Here is a 22,254-nt window from a genome sequence, read left to right as displayed (position 1 = left end):
AGAACCTCTGTCCAACTGTTAAGCATGGGGGTGGATCAATCATGCTTTGGGGTTGTATTGCAGCCAGTGGCACAGGGAACATCTCACGAGTAGAAGGAAAAATGGATTTAATAAAATTTCAGCAAATTTTGGATACTAACTTGATGCCATCTGTGAAAAAGCTGAAGTTAAAGAGAGGATGGCTTCTACAAATGGATAATGATCATAAACACACCTCGAAATCCACGGGGGATTACATCAAGAGGCGTAAACTGAAGGTTTTGCCATGGCCTTCACAATCTCCTGACCTCAACATAATTGAAAATCTATGGATAGACCTTAAAAGAGCAGTGCGTGACAGACAGCCCAGAAATCTCAAAGAACTGGAAGACTTTTCTAAGGAAGAATGGGCAAAGATACCTCAAACATGAATTGAAAGACTCTTGGCTGGGTACAAAAAGCATTTACAAGCTGTGATACTTGCCAAATTTTGCAGATGCCATTTTTTTTGTTTTCTGTTATTTTGAAGTGTAAATGATGGAAATAAAATCTAACTTTGGTTGACATATTATAAGAATGTCTTATCTGTAATTTGATGCCTTTTGGAGATTTTTCCATCTTTCCTTGGCTTCTTTATGCACATTAATACAAATTTTTACCTGGGGTGCCCAAACTTTTGATCCCCACTGTACATAACCGGCCTAAGGCTATGTTCACACGGCGGAATATTTGCAGGACGTCTGCCCCAAAAACATAGGGGGTACTAGCAGAACATGCCGGTGCTAGGGCCGCTCAGGAATGCCCAGTCTCCATAGACGGCAATGCATTTCCGAGCAGATTCCGGCGGACAAATTAACACGTCAATTCTTCCTGCAGAGATGTTTCCACCGCGATTATTCTACGGCGCAACAGAATCCGATTGAAAACAAGGCCTGTGGCTTTAAACTGTCATGGGCATTAGAGATGAGCGAACTTACAGTAAATTTGATTCGTCACGAACTTCTTGGCTCGGCAGTTGATGACTTATCCTGCGTAAATTAGTTCAGCCTTCAGGTGCCCCGGTGGGCTGGAAAAGGTGGATACATTTCTAGGAAAGAGTCTCCTAGGACTGTATCCACCTTTTCCAGCCCACCGGAGCACCTGAAAGCTGAACTAATTTACGCAGGATAAATCATCAACTGCTGAGCCGAGAAGTTCGTGACGAATCGAATTTACTGTAAGTTCGCGCATCGCTAATGGGCATGATGGGGGTTATAGTTCTCCAACATGTTGGAGATCACTATGAGCGTGCAAATTTGACCTTTTTGTCCGCCGATCGTCATAAATCACTGGAGGGGGTTTCAGCAAATAAGTCACGCGACAAACCAGTCATTATGCACCTGACGGCAGATTTCTCTTTAGTGTCTAAACCAGTTGCAAAACTACAACTCCCAGCATGCCCGGACAGCCAACGGCTGTCCGGGCATGCTGGGAGTTGTAGTTTCGTAACATCTTAAGGACCACACAGTTTGGCGACCACTCGTATATACACCATGAACGGCTGTCACACCGGTTGCCCTGACATTCATAATACCTTTTTATTAACCCTTCTGATCCCACAAAACTGGCCGGACTATAACACCCAACAGGATAGTCACTGGAGATTTGGTCACGCTCGAAAAACCAGCAACCAGCTTAGCTCAGGAGGCCATTCAACCTGACCTGCCGGGTCATACGGGAAAAGCAAAGTCTCTCCATTATTTGCCGTGATCCACCATCCCCCCTCCATCAACCTAAACCTGTTCCTCTACAAAAAAAAAAAAAAAAAAAAAAATACTCCTAGTAATTACGGTGCACACAGGATCCGCATGGACACACCAGCTCGCATGCATACATCTTTTTAGTTTTTTTTTTTTTTACCTGTTTTTTTTTTTTGGTTTTGATACTATTTTACAGTAAAAAGAAGCCATTTGCATGCCAATTTGCATTTTACTGGAGTGCTAGACACAGGCACGCACTAACAGCAGTATAACAGAAGCACCAATATAATTATAATATATACAGCTATGTATAAGGGTACGTTCACACGAGCGGATTTGCAGCATATTTTTACGCTGCAGATCCGCCGCTGAAGGACCCTCTGTATGCTGCCTTTACACGTGCCTGCTCGGAGCGACAATACGCCACTACGAGCAGACACAGTGCGATGTGCGAGTCGCTGCGCGCATGCGCAGTATACAAGCACATCGCGGCAGCTCTCGGCCTAGCTCATTGAGCAGGGGGAGCGGCCGCGATGTGTGCGAGTACACCGTGCATGCGCGGCGACTCGCACATCGCTTCAGTGTGTCTGCGCGTAGCGGCGTATTGCCGCTCCGAGCAGGCACATGTGAAGGCAGAATACAGAGGGTCCTTCAGTGGTAGATCCGCAGCGAAATCCGCTCGTGTGAACGTACCATTAAACGGTATTTCAGCGCCTATAGGAGAGGTAAAGTCGGCAATGCATATGATCGTTTTCGGCCTCACGGCCATGCACGCGGGGAGGGGTGATATTTATTAAGACCTGTGTGGAGGAAAAATTGTGCAGTTGCCCATAGCAACCAATCAGGCTGCTTCTTTCCTTTTTCAGAGGCCTTTGTTAAAAACGAAAGCAGCAATCTGATTGGTTGCCAATCGGCAACTGCACCACTCTTCCTCTACACAGGTTTTGTGTTTTAGATAGCTGAATGAACAGTTATCTTATCCCATACACATGCACGCTGGGCTTGGCTGAGCGTGCACGCGCTCTGAACGGGAAGGAGCTGCTGGCTCAAGGCTTGCCTCTGGCAAAGGCTTATCTGAACAGGAATAAAGGGATCAGTGCGCTAAAAAAAAAATGCAACATGCTTGACTTCTCCCTACCCCAACATCTGTGCAAGTCGGCTGATCCTGCCCAACCCGACGATCGGGTTTGCCTGAATTGGTTCTAATGTTAATGGTGAGTTTAGGCCTCGTTCACATGGCCGGCGCGCTCCGCTAAATGGAGAAATAGCCTAAGTCCTGTAAAATACCAGACACCCGCTGGACCCCATTCAAGTCAATGTCATCCATCAGGGTCTGGGTGCGGTCAGTTGTACTCCGACCCGTTTAGTGTCCAGCAGACAGGGGGGGAAAAAAGCGTGAAACGGGCCTTGAACGGGTTAGAGCACAACAGTTGTGAGAACTTAGCCGCTGCCAGACATCTCAGGCGGCGGTTGAGCAAGGAGATAAGAGTCCAACACATTGGATTTCTAAGGACGAAGGGAGTTGCCATGTGGGAGATGCACAGACCCTCCTCATTTAGAAGGCCTCCATATACATTAGATGGCGTTCCAGTCCAGTTAAAATTGGTGGGTTTTGGCAACACTTACCTAATGTATATGGCTTACCCCGAGGGGGGTGCAGGTGAACCACCAGAGCACATGCCACAATATCCAGGGTATTTAGGCTGGGTTCAAACCACGTTTTTGCCAGACTGTTTTCAATCAGTTTTTGTAAAGAAAACCGTATTGGCAAAAAAAATGGATGGAACCATATGGGGAAAAAGTAAACCGTATGAGTTTGTAAACAGTATACTGCTTTTAAAAGTGCAGACGGTTCCGTCCATTTTTATAGAAAATAAAAAATAAAAACATACGTTTTTGAAGATGTTGTCCATTTTTAATGGGAGGGGTGTTGGGTGGGGACTTTAGGATGCAAACGCGCATGTGCAAAGTAAAAACCGCATACGGTTTCCCGTATGGAACCGTATACATGTGTTTTTCCCATAGACGTCCATGTTAAAAAAAAAAACGTATGCGGTTGCAGTACGGTTTTTAAACCGGAGTCAAAACCGTGGTTGACCACGATTTTGTCTCCGGTTTAAAAACTGTACACCAACCGCATATATATTTTTTTTAAACATGGAAGTCAATGGGAAACGCAAATGTTTACGGTTCAATACGGGAAACCGTTTGCGGTTTTTACTTTGCACATGCGCATTTGCATCCTAAAGTCCCCGCCCAACACCCCTCCCATTAAAAATGGACAAAATTTTCAAAAACTTTTTTTTATAAAAAGGGAAGGAACCGTATGCACTTTTAAAAACCGTATACGGTTTAAAACCACATACGGTTTACTTATTCCTCATACAGTTTCATCCGTTTTTTTTGCCATACGGTTTTCTTTAAAAAAAAATTGATTGAAAACAGTCTGGCACAAACGTGGTGTGAACCCAGCCTTAGATAGAGAGCTAGTGAAACTTCTTGGCCATCTAGAAATGCTGGGAGTTGTAGTTTAGCCACAGCTGGAGAGACGCAAGTTGTGGACCACTGCTATAAAGCAAGTTCTCCCAGCATTGGCCCACCAAACAAAGTGTACCCGGACATCTGCTTAGATTTTGGGGAGCCCATCTACATTTGTAATCATCCTCAACTATACACCCAGCCCCAAAAACAATGTTGGCGGCAAACATTGAACAATGTCGAATAGTTCTGTGCATACTCCATGCTAAGATCTTGACGATAATATCTAGTAAGGCAGTGTTTCCCTCCAGCTGATGCAAAACTACAACTCCCAGCATGCCCAGACAGCCGAAGGCTGTCTGGGCATGCTGGGAGTTGTAGTTTTGCACTTGCAGGAGGCACCCTGGTTGGGAAACACGGTAGGGATCACTCCCAACTCCCACCCTGCATATACATTAGCGCCTATTGTTAAGAAGAGGAGAATATATTTACAAAATAAGTCAAAAAATTATACAGAAAAAAAAAAAAAAATTATATATATATATATATATATATATATATATATATATATATATATATATTTTTTTTTTTTTTTTTTTAGAATAAAAAAGGAAAATTATATATCTAAAAAAAAACTGTATAAATATATATATACACACACACACACAGTATATGTGTGTATATATATTTTTTATAATAAAAAAGGAAATTATCTAAAGAAAAACAAAATAAAGTATATATATATATATATATATATATATATATATATATATATACACACACACATACGAAAAATATACCTACATTTAAAAAAAAAAATTGGGCAAAGTTGTGGATTTGCCGCCTTCTGAGAAGTCGCCAAATTTTGGCCACTTTCTAAAAAGCTAGATGACCATTGAGGTGGCCACCACTACAGCTCCGCCAGAAGGTACCACCCAGCTTTCTAAGACTACTGAACAGCAGATATCTGGTGTTAAGGAGACGGGATGAAATCCACAGTAGATCCGCCGTTCAGGACTCTAGGAAAGTTGAGACACGTAAGGCCAGGGTTGGCTTTCAACGTTCCCCCCCCCCCCCCCCCCCCCCCCCCCCGACTTACCACCTGTTGCAGAACAATGAGGAGCCCAGAACTTCAGATACCAAAAAGAACAGATTATTGTCCTCCTCACCTTCACGAAGAGCTCCACATCTGCCTGCTCTGACATCTTGGGAGATTTCTTTTTTTCCGCCTTTTGGATCCCTGTGAAGATTCCACAAATAAATAAAAAAAAGTTTTGCAGCAGAGGTGGGAGAAAAGCTCCAGAGAGTGCAATGTGAATGGGTGCTGGCTGGTGCTTTAGAGAAGACGGGTGGGGTGGGAAGTGGCTGCAGGAGGCTGGCTCTGTGACTGAGGCAGGAAGAGACAGCAGCAGAGTTGGGGGTGGAGGACTCTTCGGATTGGAGAGGCCAGGAAAGTAGGGTGGTGTCTGGGGTGAGGCAGCTCAGGTCTACAGACTAAAGTGAGCTAGGAGCCAGGGAGAGGAGTTTTTGGGTTGGGGCTACACCAGAGTTTCCCAACCAGTGTGCCTCCAGCTGTTGCAAAACTACAACTCCCAGCATGTTGGACTATATAGTATAGGTCAGTGTTTCCCAACCAGGGGCGCCTTCAGCTGTTGCAAAACTACAACTCCCAGCATGTTGGACTATATAGTAGTATATAGTATAGGTCAGTGTTTCCCAACCAGGGGTGCCTCCAGCTGTTGCAAAACTACAACTCCCAGCATGTTGGACTATAAAGTAGTATATAGTATAGGTCAGTGTTTCCCAACCAGAGGTGCCTCCAGCTGTTGCAAAACTACAACTCCCAGCATGTTGGACTATATAGTAGTATATAGTATAGGTCAGTGTTTCCCAACCAGAGGTGCCTCCAGCTGTTGCAAAACTACAACTCCCAGCATGTTGGTCTGTATACTAGTATATAGTATAGGTCAGTGTTTCCCAACCAGAGGTGCCTCCAGCTGTTGCAAAACTACAACTCCCAGCATGTTGGTCTATATACTAGTATATAGTATAGGTCAGTGTTTCCCAACCAGGGGTGCCTTCAGCTGTTGCAAAACTACAACTCCCAGCATGTTGGACTATATAGCAGTATATAGTATAGGTCAGTGTTTCAAAACCAGGGATGCCTCCAGCTGTTGCAAAACTACAACTCCCAGCATGTTGGACTAAATAGTATAGGTCAGTGTTTCCCAACCAAGGGTGCCTCCAGCTGTTGCAAAACTACAACTCCCAGCATGTTGGACTATACAGTAGTATATAGTATAGGTCAGTGTTTCCCAACCAGAGGTGCCTCCAGCTGTTGCAAAACTACAACTCCCAGCATGTTGGACTAAATCCTAGCATACAGTATAGGTCAGTGTTTCCCAACCAGGGGCGCCTACAGCTGTTGCAAAACTACAACTCCCAGCATGTTGGACTACATAGTAGTATATATAGTATAGGTCAGTGTTTCCCAAGCAGGGGTGCCTCCAGCTGTTGCAAAACTACAACTCCCAGCATGTTGGACTATATAGTAGTATATAGTACAGTATAGGTAAGTGTTTCCCAACCAGAGGTGCCTCCAGCTGTTGCAAAACTAGGGAGCTGGGAGTTGTAGTTTTGCATCAGCTGGAGGCACACTGGTTGGGAAACTCTGGGCCACACACAGGCTTTTTTTGTTGCAGCCTGTGCAAAAGTGTTGTGCTGCACGCTGATACGACGCTTGCCCTGTGAAAAGTTGCAAAAAAAATCATGTACGGCTTTAGAGAAGATTCTGTGAATGACTGGAAATACAGCGTTAAAGGGGTACTCCGGTGGAAAACAATTTTCTTTAAATCCACTGGTGCCAGAAAGTTAAACAGATTTGTAAATTACTTCTATTTAAATATCTTAATCCTTCCAGTACTTATCAGCTGCTGCATACTCCACAGGAAGTTCTTTTCTTTTTGAATTTCTTTTCTGTCTGACCAAAGTGCTCCCTACTGACACCTCTGTCCATGTCAGGAACTGCCCAGAGCAGGAGAGGTTTGCTATGGGGATTTTCTTCTACTCTGGACAGTTCCTGTCATGGACAGAGGTGTCAGCAGAGAGCACTGTGGTCAGACTGAAAGGAAATTCAAAAAGAAAAGAACTTTCTGTGGAGCATAGAGCAGCTGATAAGTACTGGAAGGATTAAGATTTTTTAATAGAAGTCATTTACAAATCTGTTTGACTTTCCGGAACCAGTTGATTAAGGTCCACAAGGTGCAATCTTTGAGTTAGGGCTCGTTCACACTGCCAATGCACCGCGCTATAAGGAACTCTGGCAAACATTCTGTCAGAAGGACGGGAGAAAAAAAATTGTGTAGGTTCTGTTTTTTTTTTTTTTTCTCCGCTCAACTACTGTGAAGAATACCAGATCTCCGACAGACCCTATTCAAGTCAATGGGATCCGTTGGGACCTGGCGGTGTCAGTTGCGCTGCACAGGGTCGGTTTGGTGCAAACAAAAAAGAACCGAATGGATCCTGAATGGGTCTGTGGTGGCCCAGTACAGGAGGTGTTACCCCACGCTCCTGCTGTCCTGTCAGGCAGCCTCCTTCAGTGTCACCAAAGCCCCTGCACTTTTTTCCCCATTGTAAATATGTTTTAGCATGTGAAGTGTTATAAAATGTAATGTTGTTTTAAGAGTTATACCATGTGATATGTCATGTGATTGTTACCCAGGAGGTACCATTGACCAGGTGATCCCGGGGGTGACCTATGGGCTCCCTGCTAGTCTCCCCCATATAAGCCCTGGGTGGAGCTTCTCTCTCTTTGAGCTCTGCTCTTCTGCTGAGGTCCAGTGCAGTCTTGTCTAGTCTGTGTGTCCAGAGTGTTGGAGGCCTCAAAGTCCAGTCCTGCAGCCACCATCAAGTCAAGTAAGATAAAGTCACAGCTTTATGAGTCAAGTCAAGTCAGTCCCTGTCATCTGTCAAGTCAGCGTGGTCTGCATTCAATTGTCCAGTCCTACTACAAGTCCCAGCAAGGTCTCCGTGTTACTGGTCACCTCCTTGGGCCCTGGCTGAACTGTATAGACTTTACCACTGTCTGCCCACAGTAAAGCTACCGTTGTCCGTAACTTGGCGTCGAAGTCTTTATTGCCCCCGCGCCTAGCCCAGCGGTATACCTTCGGGTGGTTATAGGTTAAACCACCCCCTGGCATCACGAATACATGGGGTTAATGCCATCTGCCCCTAGGGTAACAACATCTGCCCTGCACCACACATCCCGCCACCACAACTTTTGGCATCATGAACAGGATATGGGTGTGCGCCTTATGCCACAAGTCCTCCCCTAGTCTGAACTGTGTCCAATATTGTCTGCAAAAACCGCATGCCGATGCGATTTAAGTCTGCACCAAAAAGTGTATGGCACTTTGCAAGTGAAAAGTGTTTTACTCATGGCGCTTGTGAAAAAAGGGTTAACTGGGTCCGGCATTTCCCATACGCGCGAGCGATCGCAGCTCCGCCTCGTCAGTCCCCAGCGGTGACGCCTCTCCAGCACAGTGAGGAGGAACCAAAGAGTCGCCCTGTGTTGCATAGGGGAAGACTTTGCCGACCGGACCAAAACAGGAAGTCCCCTAGGCGCAGCCATATTGGAGATTCCAGCGGCTGCGTCCGACTCCGCTGTCTTCTATCAAGCACCCGCTGCAGCGCAGACTACGCCAACGATTACCAGTATCAAGTCTCCGGTGCCGGTAACTATCAGCATTAACCAACTAGTGTCTGCAATTTTTGTTGCAAGACAAATTACTACCGGGTACCTGCAAAATAGAGGGGAAGCATTCATTATAGTACTCCCACTAGCAGAGTCTAAGCCACTGCAGCACTTTAGCAATTATCTTAAAGGGGAAAGCACCTTATTCTTCTTAAAGTGACAACGCACTCAAAATTCAACAAGATGTCAGAACCCAGCTCTCCAGATCAACAAGGTGACAGTGTTCCTCCATCTCCAGCAGCGGGATCATCACCTGCCCCAGCGGCCAGAATGTTGCCAGTACTGCCTGCAGTCTACATCAACAACCCTGGTGTTCCAGCGTCTGCACTGGTATTGATGGGGAACCCTGTCCTCCCTACCTACAATGGAGACCCCTTCACCCTGAGGGATTTCAAAGAAAGGATCCAGAGTTTCTTTGTCTTTTACTCTTCCCCTCCTAATCAACAGGTGCAATTGCTCACAGGACAACTCAAGGGACCAGCACTAGAGGAAGTCCGCACCTGGCCAGCCTCCGAGAAGGCAACTGCAGAGCAGATCTTTGAAGGACTGCACCAGGTATTTGAGTCCCATTCTCCATCAAAGTTATGTCTCCGGCTGTATGAAAGGCGACAGAAGCCAGGTGAGACCTTGAGAGCATATGCCGTAGCCCTACAGAATACCCTGGAGACTGTTAAAAAATTTGATGGTATAACTCCCAAGCAGGGCAACAAGGTGTTAATGGACAGATTTATTCATGGGGCTCATAATAAGTGGGACAAAGCACAGCTGAGAATGTTAGCGGTCCAAAACCCCAATTTGTCCTTCCCCGCTTTCAAAAGACTGGCTATCCAAGTGATTGAGTCCAGGACTGAGGTAGAGGAAGCTTGGATGCGTTGATAGATACAGGGTCACAAGTGTCTACTACACCTAAAAGTGTTTTCTATCAGCACTGGGATGCTAGTTTATTGTGTGAACCGGAGGATGTCAACTTCAGAGTAGTTGCAGGTAATGGGCAACCAGTCTCCAGACATAGATACTGGGAGCCAACCATTCAGTTGGGAGAGCATGTACTTAGTGGGCAGGGAGTGATTGTAACTAATGTGACAGATAAGGGATCTGCTGAATTTATACTGGGGATGAACATTATGAAAAACTGTTTTGTTGAAATAGCAGATGCCTTGTATGCCTCTCTTCCCCATATGTCCCCTTCAGGCCAGCGGGCTGCGCAGCACCACTTGAAAGTCCTACCGGCGGAGCAGAAGTTTGCCAACAAGCAAGGTGAAATCTGCAGAGTTCGAGTACAAGACATCCAGTCGGTGACCCAACACAGAGACTATCATCTGGTGTCGTGCACGTCCCGGAGTCAAGAATAGAGACTATTAAGCCCTGCTGGAGCATCTGCAACTAGAAGACCACCCTCTTGTCCGAGCTGCGAGAAGCTTTGTCACCGTTACCAATGGGAGAGTTCCAGTACGGTTAGTCAACCTGTCTGATGCTGCTACTGTGTTACCCAAATACACCCCAGTAACCCAGTTGTATCTCAGAGTCAAAGGACATCTTAACAGTATGTATGGTGGCCCGACAGCGTGCAGCCCAAGTGGCTGAAGGATCCAGTATGAGTCCTCCCGAGCCCTGGTGGGCACAACTCCAAGTTGGAGACAACACTACCCCAAGGGACCAAGTCAAGGGAGTCATCAATGTCGCCAAAAGTACCAGGAAGCTTTTACACCCCACAGATTTTGGGCATACGTCCATGATTCTACACCGAACCCTCACCGGCGACAGACCACCTATCAAGGAAAGACATCGCCCGGTCGAGCCAGGCATATATCAGACTGTCAAGAAGATGCTGGCCGACATGAAAGAGGCAGACGTCATCCAAGAAAGTCTCAGAGTCCCTGGGCTGCGCCATTTGTCCTGGTCAAGAAAAAAGATGGAACCATCCGCTTCTGTGTCGACTACAGGAAACTGAAAAATGTCACACATAAGGATGCTTATATTCTGCCAAGGATCGAGGAGTCACTCACAACCGGTTCTGCTGTTTACTTCTCCACCGTGGACTTAACCAGCGGATATTGGCAAGTGCCCATGGCCGTGGAAGACCGGGAGAAGACCGCCCTCGTGACACCCATGGGACTGTTTGAGTTTAAAAGTATGTCGTTTGGACTATGTAATGCCCCTGCTACGTTTCAGCGTTTGGAAAGGTGCCTGGGCCATCCAAATTTTCAAAGTGTCCTATTGTACCTGGACGATGTCATTGTGTATTCCAAGTCCTACCAGGAACACCTCAGTCATCTGTCAGACGTCTTCCAAGTCCTGATCACGCATGGACTGAAGATCAAACCATCAAAGTGTCACTTGCTTAAACCTCAGGTAAACTATTTGGGTCATGTTTTCAGCACCGAGGGAGTCCAGCCCAATCTTGAAAAGGTGGAACTGGCCTACCCCGCGCACGATGAAAGATGTCAGGAGCTTCCTGGGATTTGTCAGCTACTACCATTGCTTCATTCGCCCAGACTGCAGAACCCCTCACAGCTCTCTTATGGGGTACGGCGAAGGAGAACTACAATGGGAAACTGCCTGTTGAATGGGCCGAAGAGAGAGACAGCGTTCCGAGTTCTTAAACATCTGCTGACAAAACCACCCATCCCGGCGTACCCAGACTACAGTCAGCCGTTCCGGTTATATGCCAATGCCAGTTTTGAAGGTCTGGGAGCTGTCCTGTCCCAAGTCCGGGAAAGACAAGAGCGAGTAGTTGCTTATGCCAGTCGTAACCTGCGAGGAGCATAGAAGAACGATGCAAACTACAGCTCAATCAAGTTAGAACTTCTTGCCCTGGTATGGGCCGTGACTGAAAAGTTCAAAAAGACTACTTGGCTGCCACACCATTTACTGTCTAATGAACTCCGGACTACTGCTTATCACCCCAGGGGAACGAGCTTTGTGAGCGCATCAACCAAGTCTTTATCCACATGTTGTGGGCCCCGACTGCTGCCCGAACTATTGGAGATCTATAATAACACAGTCCACTGTTCTACGGGTACACTCCTTTCTATTTGATGATGGGGTGCCATGGACTGCTGTCTAAAGACAGAACATTTGGGCTCCAAGCTCCATTCAACAACTCTCCGCAAGCCTCCCTGGAGTGGGTCTCTGACCACCAGAGAAGAATCCAAGAGGCAAAAGAAATTGTCAGCAAGAAAATGGGCAAGGCCCAGCAGAGACGCCAGGAGGATTCTGCCAAACCACTTCAGTTGGGCGATAAAGTCTGGCTGTGGAAGTGTCCAAGGACCCACTAGTTAGACTCTATCTGGGAAACAGAACTGTACATGGTGATGGCCATACCCTATCTGGACTCTGATGTATACGAAGTACAAAAGCCTGGCTATGAACCACAAGTTGTTCACTGAAACCGAATCAAGTTCTGAATGAAGATCTACCAGTGCTCCCAGCACCACCTCCTCCAGCTGTCAGACCTGTGAGAGAATATGTCCCAGGCGAGGGAATCCACCCATCCATGGATTTCCCCATGTTCCCCGGGGCCGCTTCAACCAACACTAGTCTCCGCACCAGTCCCACCATTGGCTCCAGCCTATATGCCAGTCTCTAGATTACCAACTCAGTCTACAGCCTCTCCAGTGCAGATCCCAGCATCTCTGGGTCCTGCCAGCTCCATACCCCCGCGTCTTGTCCACCTGCTCCCCTGCACGCTTTCCCCGCATGTTTATGTGAACAATAAAGAAGCTACAGCAAGCAAGTTTTGGTGAGTGCTCCATATTCATCTATGCATATCTACATTTGGGACTGTATCTGTTTTCTACGTGTCAGCACCTGATAGTCTTAGAGTAGATTCCAGGGGCCGTTTGCTGCATGTCCAGTGTCTCCTCACCCGTAGCCGAATACGCACCGGGTGGTGCCGAGTGTACCTCTACTTGGATCCTATATACTGAAATAGTATATAGTGTCATGTTGTCTATCTATAGACATGATATCCTTTGACAACCGGTGGGCACGTGGCATGTACTTAATAACCTTGGTTATTGTGTGATATTCAAAAATGACATACTTTTTATCAGTAGGCTTCTAGCGTCCTCACACACACCTCTATATACTTGTGACCTATAAAGCATTTTCTGATAGATCCCATGTGCTGCTTATGGGAAAATAATATTTACGTATTCCACCACATGCCGCACAGATTCCGATGTCCCCCCTCCCCATAGAAGTCAATGGGGACTGAAAAATGTGATCCCTAATCCAATTGTCATTGCAGTAATGTGGTATGTGTGCGGTATGTCATGGTCACACGATCTACCACCCGTCCTATTACAATAACAGGCTGCATTGTGTGAACACTGGTGAAGGCCACAAATGGACACTTACTGAGTGAGTAGGAGACTGGCAGAGCTCACCAGTAACAAAATGGAATGAGAGGGAATCCCATCTGTTATATCACACGCCAAGGAATGAGGAGCCAAGCCTTAGAATTAGGGTCCAAGAGAATGGCGGGGGCTGCGGGGCCTGGGCTGCTTCTTCTGCACCAACTATTTCATTGTCTGACATGCAGTCAACCCTGTCTATGAAGGTCTTTAGCATCATCAGTGTGTATGATACAGTATAAAGAACATCATAATACACACTTCAGCTGCTGCAGAACATCATAATATATACCTCAGCTGCTGCAGAACATCATAATACACACCTCAGCTGCTGCGGAACATCATAATACACACCTCAGCTGCTGGAGAACATCATAATACACACCTCAGTTGCTGCGGAACATCATAATACACACCTCAGCTGCTGCAGAACATCATAATACACACCTCAGCTGCTGCAGAACATCATAATACACACCTCAGCTGCTGCAGAACATCATAATACACACCTCAGCTGCTGCAGAACATCATAATACACACCTCAGCTGCTGCAGAACATCATAATATACACCTCAGCTGCTGCCGAACCTCATACTACATAATTTAGATGCTACAGAACATCATGATACCAATTGCAGATGTTGTGGAAATTCATAATAAACATCTCAGCTGCTGCAGAACATAATAATACCTACTTCAGCTGCTGCATAACATCATAAATGGTACATCAGTTGCTGCAGAACTTTGTAATACAGATCATGGCTGCAGCAAAACATCATTATACACATCTCAGCTGCTGCAGAACATCATAATACACACCTCAGCTGCTGCAGAACATCATAATACACACCTCAGCTGCTGCAGAACATCATAATACACACCTCAGCTGCTGCAGAACATCATAATACACACCTCAGCTGCTGCAGAACATCATAATACACACCTCAGCTGCTGCAGAACATCATAATACACACCTCAGCTGCTGCAGAACATCATAATATACACCTCAGCTGCTGCCGAACCTCATACTACATAATTTAGATGCTACAGAACATCATGATACCAATTGCAGATGTTGTGGAAATTCATAATAAACATCTCAGCTGCTGCAGAACATAATAATACCTACTTCAGCTGCTGCATAACATCATAAATGGTACATCAGTTGCTGCAGAACTTTGTAATACAGATCATGGCTGCAGCAAAACATCATTATACACATCTCAGCTGCTGCAGAACATCATAATACACACCTCAGCTGCTGCAGATCATAATACACACCTCAGCTGCTGCAGAACATCATAATACACACCTCAGCTGCTGCAGAACATCATAATACACACCTCAGCTGCTGCAGAACATCATAATACACACCTCAGCTGCTGCAGAACATCATAATATACACCTCAGCTGCTGCCGAACCTCATACTACATAATTTAGATGCTACAGAACATCATGATACCAATTGCAGATGTTGTGGAAATTCATAATAAACATCTCAGCTGCTGCAGAACATAATAATACCTACTTCAGCTGCTGCATAACATCATAAATGGTACATCAGTTGCTGCAGAACTTTGTAATACAGATCATGGCTGCAGCAAAACATCATTATACACATCTCAGCTGCTGCAGAACATTGTTATACACAACGCAGCTGCTGCAGAACATCATACCATTCACATCAGATGCTGCAGAGTATAATAATGTAGGCCTTATCTGCTGCAGAACATCATAATACACATTGCAGCTGCTGCAGAACTTCATAATACACACGCCAGCTCCTGCAGAACATCATAATACACACCTCAGCTGCTGCAGACCATCATAATACAAAAGTCTGCTGTAGCAGAACCTCTGCTTCACCAAAGATGCTGCAGAACACATACTGAACTTCAGCTGCTGCAGAAAATGATAATACATACTTCAGTAGCTGCAGAACATCATAATACTACATGTAAAATAGTAGATAACACGTCCACCTAGTACTGTCACCTTTGCGAATTGACAATAATTAACCAAGAAAATGTTGGTTGCTTAATTGTAGAACATCATAATACAAACCTCTACTGCTGCAGAACATCATAATACAAACCTCTACTGCAGATCATCATAATACAAACCTCTACTGCTGCAGAACATCATAATACAAACCTCTACTGCTGCAGAACATCATAATACAAACCTCTACTGCTGCAGAACATCATAATACAAACCTCTACTGCTGCAGATCATCATAATACAAACCTCTACTGCCGCAGGACATCATAATACAAACCTCTACTGCTGCAGAACATCATAATACAAACCTCTACTGCTGCAGAACATCATAATACAAACCTCTACTGCTGCAGAACATCATAATACAAACCTCTACTGCTGCAGAACATCATAATACAAACCTCTACTGCTGCAGAACATCATAATACAAACCTCTACTGCTGCAGATCATCATAATACAAACCTCTACTGCTGCAGAACATCATAATACAAACCTCTACTGCTGCAGATCATCATAATACAAACCTCTACTGCTGCAGATCATCATAATACAAACCTCTACTGCTGCAGAACATCATAATACAAACCTCTACTGCTGCAGAACATCATAATACAAACCTCTACTGCTGCAGATCATCATAATACAAACCTCTACTGCTGCAGAACATCATAATACAAACCTCTACTGCTGCAGAACATCATAATACAAACCTCTACTGCTGCAGAACATCATAATACAAACCTCTACTGCCGCAGGACATCATAATACAAACCTCTACTGCCGCAGGACATCATAATACAAACCTCTACTGCTGCAGAACATCATAATACAAACCTCTACTGCCGCAGGACATCATAATACAAACCTCTACTGCTGCAGAACATCATAATACACACACAGCTGCTGCAAAACATCACAATACAAACCTCTACTGCTGCAGTACATTATATTATACTCCATAGCTGCTGGAACTTGAGTGCGTGGAACTGAGACTTGAGTGCATTGACCTGGAACTTGAGTGCGTCGATCTGGAACTTGAGTGCGCTGATCTCGAGTTTTAAGGTTTTACAGTGCACTGGCCCTTTAAGAAGGAGCCTGATTTGCTGCAGCGATTTGCATTTTTTATTTGCGCTGGCTGCGCTTTCTATTCTGCTTTTTCATCCCCTCTGGTGCTGCGCTTGTTGGCAGAGCTTCCGCAGCGGAGGCGCACTTATTTTGAAACAGTTACAGCTGCGGAGGATTTGGGCCTTGCTGTGCCCGAAGGACTTCCGGGTCAGTCCAGGAGGGCAACTTTGGTTCCGGCCGGCTGGCACTGGAGACGTACCTGTAGAAGCCACGCTGGGCGGAGCATATAAGGAGGGGATGCGAGGTCCGGATATGTGGACGGAATATAAGGAGGGGATGTGAGGTCTCGATATGTGGACGGGATATAAGGTTGGGATATGAGGCTGAGTTATAAAGTATGGATATGAGGACATGATATAAGGAGAGGATGTGAGTTCAGGATATGAGGATGGGATATAAGGTCAGGATATAAGGAGGGGATGTGAGTTCAGGATATGAGGACATGATATGAGGACAGGATATAAGGAGGGGATGTGAGTTCAGGATATGAGGACATGATATGAGGTCCGGATATAAGGAGGGGATGTGAGTTCAGGATATGAGGACATGATATGAGGACAGGATATAAGGAGGGGATGTGAGTTCAGGATATGAGGTCCGGATATAAGGAGGGGATGTGAGTTCAGGATATGAGGACATGATATGAGGACAGGATATAAGGAGGGGATGTGAGTTCAGGATATGATGATGGGATATGAGATCCAGATATAAGGTAGGAGTATGAGGGTGGATGGGACATGAGGACGAGATATGAGGGCAGGATATGTGGGTAGGGGATGAGAGAATAATTTTAGCTTTTAGGTTTAGGTAGGAGGACTGGGTATCATCGGGCATTCTGGGAACAGAAGGATATCCCTATCTGACTGCATTGAACACACCTTCCCTCTACAAAACCTTTTTCCCTCCCCCCGCTCAGTAAATAACAGCAGACACCGTGTTTCTCTTTTAGTGGGCTGAGGTGGTGGTCACAGCTCCAATTTATTAAGTAATGAACAGCACTATAGCGTGCAACTCTAACTCAACACTGCATAGCAGTAACCATATAACAAAAACGGTGATATTGACCTGTTCCACAGCCGCAGAGGAATGCCAACCGTCGGATCCCCGACGGGCATGACTGCCCACGGCATCTTCCATCTTCTAAGGTCATACCATTCCATGCCAGCTGTGACTAAAAGGAAGACAAAAAGAACAAGAAAAACACAATACAGAAATAAGTCAAGAAGCAGAAAAATCGTAAACAACACGGGCGTAGACAAGCCTACAGTACGGCCTCTGAAACGTAAATCACCTTTTTTTTTTTTTTTTTTTTTTTTTTTATCAATATTTCAAATTATTATAATTTCTTATTTATTTTTTTTTTTTTATTTATTTATTTATTTTTTTATTTTTAAAAGGGGTGAACAAGCAAGCCCACGCGCCGAACAACCGGAGCGCGGGCCAAAATAGACATAAATACAAGAAAACATTACAAACCATAACAAACCAAAAGGGGAGGGAGGGCGGGACGTCTCTCGTTGCTGGTGAGGTAAGAGGAGGGAGGAAGCAGGAGAGTCTCCTATATCCCTTATGGGCGTAACTATACACCCAGTTCCCACCCCGACCTGTGGGAGGGCCCCAACCTTGTTCAGTACATGTTAACCCCCCAGTGTCCATACAGTCAGTGGGACCTATTCCTATTATTGGACAGGTCCCATACAGACTGCATTGAACACACCTTCCCTCTACAAAACCTTTTTCCCTCCCCCCGCTCAGTAAATAACAACAGACACCGTGTTTCTCTTTTAGTGGGCTGAGGTGGTGGTCACAGCTCCAATTTATTAAGTAATGAACAGCCTTATAGCGTGCAACTCTAAATCAACACTGCATAGCAGTAACCATATAACAAAAACGGTGATATTGACCTGTTCCACAGCCGTAGAGGAATGCCAACCGTCGGATCCCCGATGGGCATGACTGCCCACGGCATCTTCCATCTTCTAAGGTCATACCATTCCATGCCACTAGGAGCCCGTGAATCCCTACACGGAGCTCCGACCGCCACTTAACAGGAACAGGGCCTGCTCCAGACCATCCTGCAGGCCCGATAGAAAAATGTTCAGCCCAATATCATTGAGGTGGACCCCGTCTGCGATCATGAATCGTCTGTTGTCACCCTCCAGCTCGCGGTGACGGACCACCACCCCGCCCTTGGACCGGACAAAACGAGCCATCCTAGCATTGACCAGGCGGCGAGACCGCTCAATGGCCTCAGCATCCCTGGCCCCTTGCCACTTGACCCGAGGAACAATTTCCGACCATACCAAAACCAGCTCCGTAAAGAAGCCAGATAATCTCTCCACATCAACTTTCATGACGGTGATCAGCTCTGGAAAACGGGTAAAACAAAGGTCGTTCCCACCGGCATGAACGACCAAAATCACCGGAGAGCGAACCATACCGGCAATAACCACCGCTTCCGAAAGAATTTGGTGCCACCGCATGCCCGGAATCCCACGCCAGTGGGCATCAATGTTCGGAACCCCCAACGATCTTCCGCCAGGACGGCAACTAGCCCTTTGGGCCGCCCGGTGGATATATGAATGCCCCAAAAAGAACACGGAAGCCACCGGAGACTCTGAAACAGAAAAACAAGTTAAAGAAGCAGTTCCGGACGAACATATCCCGCATAACATGCCGAGCGCCATCTCCCAATGCGCTGAATGTCCGCCACAGCCAGCCCGGCACGCGACGCCTCCGTAGCCGCACCAATCCGAAAGAAATGTGTGCCAAATTCAGCCACTGGGGCACCAACAGCACCAAGGCACCGCTTAAAAACCGCCTGGAACTGATAGCGCGTCAGAGGGGAGCCGTCAGCATGCGCGAAAAAATGCTCACCACCCGCGCGAACCGCCAAATAACCCAAAAAGGCCCGAACAGGACACACCTCCCCGTCCACAGACCGCAAACTAACCCACGCCCCTTGGCCCATCTGATCCGTCTTGGACCTGCGTATACGTAACTGCAATACGCCGTTTGAGCAAACGACATCCTCAAACAACAAACCACCCACGCCCGACTTAGACGCGGGAACCATCTCACCGACCCGAAAAGCGCCAAAAAACGCGGCGCAAAAAGCAGCAGAAAAAAGCAACGACTCAAACTGAGAAGGTCAACACTCCTCCGTAGCCGACAACAGAGCCACCAACAAAGTATAGGAAACCGGGCGCCTGCGCTCGCGCCTAACGTGGGTCTTCTGCCAACCCTTCATCGCCTGCTGAATTAAAAAACGCTTCGTCACATCTTCCCAACCCAAAAGTTTAAAGTAAAAACTCACACCCGCCAGCCTCCGGCGGGCCACCACAGCGGAAACAGCAGCTGCGCGCAAAGATAACAAATAGTCAATGGTTACCGATAAGCGGGACTCCCCACAGACTTCCACCGGGCGTCCAGCAACCATGCCCCACCAAGCAGCCCACGCCTTACCATGTCCTGTCCAAGTAGCAGCCGCTACCGATAATTGGATAAGGGGCATCAATCGACCGTCACCAAGTCCCACACCAACCGGGGGCAAGGAGTGCCCTCCTGGGCCGCGTCCGGACACATCTTCCGAAAGGCCTGAAACTGAAAACGGGACAAAGCATCAGCAATCACATTGTCGACCCCAGGGACGTGGCGGGCACGGAACCAAATATTCAGCTCCAGACAGCGAAGCACCAGATGACGAAGCAGAGACAACACAGGAAGCGAAGAGGACGTAAGACCGTTAACACAATGAACCACACTCACATTGTCAGACCAGAAAACAACCCGGCGGTTACTAAAAAGAGAGCCCCAAAGTTCCACCGCAACCACAATGGGAAAAAGTTCCAGCAACGTAAGGTTCCGGCATCGCCCGTCTTCACGCCACTCCCGAGGCCACTCCTCGGCACACCACGCACCATCAAAGAAAGCCCCGAAACCCAAAGACCCCGCAGCGTCTGTGAACAGTTGAAGGTCACCATTGGGCAATTCAGCCGCCTGCCAACAAGTGCGACCATTATAGCATCTCAAAAATTCCCTCCAAACCAAAACATCAGCTCGCAGCTGCCGGGAAATGCGGATCCTGTGGTCCGGATACCGCGCCCCTCGCGTGGACAAAGACAGCCTCCGAGAAAAAACCCGCCCCATGGGCATAACTCTGCACGCAAAGACAAGGTGACCCAACAACACCTGCATTTGCCGCAACGTGACCTTCTTAACCTCACAAAAAACTTCCACCAAACCCAACAAAGATTCCAACTTCTCACTCGGCAGGCGAAAAACCATTGCAACCGAATCGATCTCAATGCCCAAGAACGACATCACAGTAGCAGGACCCTCCGTCTTATCCGCCGACAAAGGAACACCAAATTTACGCATAAAGAAACAAAAAGAATCCAACAAAAAACGACATCTGGAGGACCCGGCTGGGGCAACAAACAAAAAATCATCCAAGTAATGAATAATAGAGGAACTGCCCGTTTCCACCCGAACCACCCATTCCAAAAAGGAACTGAACAACTCAAAGTAGTGGCACGAGATGGAACAGCCCATAGGTAAACAGATATCAAAATAAAACAACCCGTCAACCCGACACCCCAGCAAGTGGTGACATTCCGGATGAACCGGCAACAACCTGAAAGCCGACTCAATGTCGGATTTCGCCATCAAGGCCCCAGCTCCCGCACTCCTAACCAGGGCAACTGCCCTATCAAAAGAAACATAGGACACAGACGCATCCTCCTTGGGAATTCCGTCATTCACCGAGGAACCCTTCGGGTACGATAGGTGATGGATGAGCCGGAACTTCCCTGCCTCCTTCTTGGGCACCACACCCAAAGGGGACACCCGCAGGTTGTGAAAAGGCGGGACGGAAAAGGGGCCCATAAACCTACCCAACGCCACCTCCTTGCCAATCTTGTCCCGGAGCACCTCAGGATGCTCACGAGCCGATTTTAAGTTATCCGGAAAAACACCACCAACCGTATTCAAAACAAACGGAATAAAGAAACCACATTCAAAACCATCTGTCAGAACCAAAGCGGCTTCCCTAATGGCGTACTGCTCTAACCACGGGCGCATCGCGGCCACCCTCACCGGGGTCCTTCCCTCCGGCAGCAGACGCCGGGCGGGCGGGCGTTTTTGCAGCCCTAGGACATCGCACTGCGGCATGTCCCCCGCCGCAGGAGGAACACTCATGCTTGTACTTGCACAAGCTGAGAAATCGGCAGTGGCCCTCATTGAAGAGCCAACAAGCCCCGGGCCTTCGCACGGCCACTGACCCCGTAGCCCCGGGCTGACCAGCGGCCCCTGACTGAAAGGACGGCCCCTTTTGGGACATCATTAGGCGCAACCAGACATCAGTCGCCTTGACACCCCAACCAATCTCCGGCTGCAACGCCAGCCGTCGACGAAATTCTTCGTCATAACGCCACCAGGCAGTACCCCCATGAGCCTTGTAGGCATTGTAAACAGAATCCATATAAATAAAAAGTTCCGAACAGCGTTCGGGATGCCTCTCCCCCATAACACACCCCAAGACAGCAAAAGCCTGTAACCAGTTACCCATGGACTTGGCAACCTTAGGCCTGAAGGGGCCCGCCTTCTCAGACTGAGGTCTCCGCTCCTTATCTATGGTATGTTGGTCCACAGAAACCAGGGACCACACATCCACATATGCATTTCCCCAAATCTTCTCCTTAACCGCTTCGTCCACATGCACCCCCAAAGGGCTGAGCCCACAAAAAATTGCCTCCTTGTGTACGCCCGCTCTAACCGGGGACACACGACGGGCTGGCGTAGCCAGTTTTTCACCTGGC

General features: G+C 47.1%; 1 protein-coding gene across 1 annotated transcript in view; it reads right to left on the bottom strand.

Moving 5' to 3' along the window:
• CLIC1 (chloride intracellular channel 1) overlaps positions 1 to 22,254 on the bottom strand; it is a 62,623-nt gene that overhangs the window by 38,718 nt on the left and 1,651 nt on the right. The window contains exon 2 of the mRNA XM_056540541.1: positions 5,366 to 5,436. Coding sequence (XP_056396516.1) covers positions 5,366 to 5,401 — 36 coding nt within the window. The 5' untranslated portion in view covers positions 5,402 to 5,436. The remainder of the gene's footprint in view (positions 1 to 5,365; positions 5,437 to 22,254) is intronic.

Source organism: Hyla sarda, chromosome 9 (assembly GCF_029499605.1).
Source record: "Hyla sarda isolate aHylSar1 chromosome 9, aHylSar1.hap1, whole genome shotgun sequence".
Classification (NCBI taxonomy): domain Eukaryota; kingdom Metazoa; phylum Chordata; class Amphibia; order Anura; family Hylidae; genus Hyla; species Hyla sarda.
Note: the sequence above shows the minus strand (reverse complement) of the source record. Positions and strands in the feature narration are given on the sequence as shown.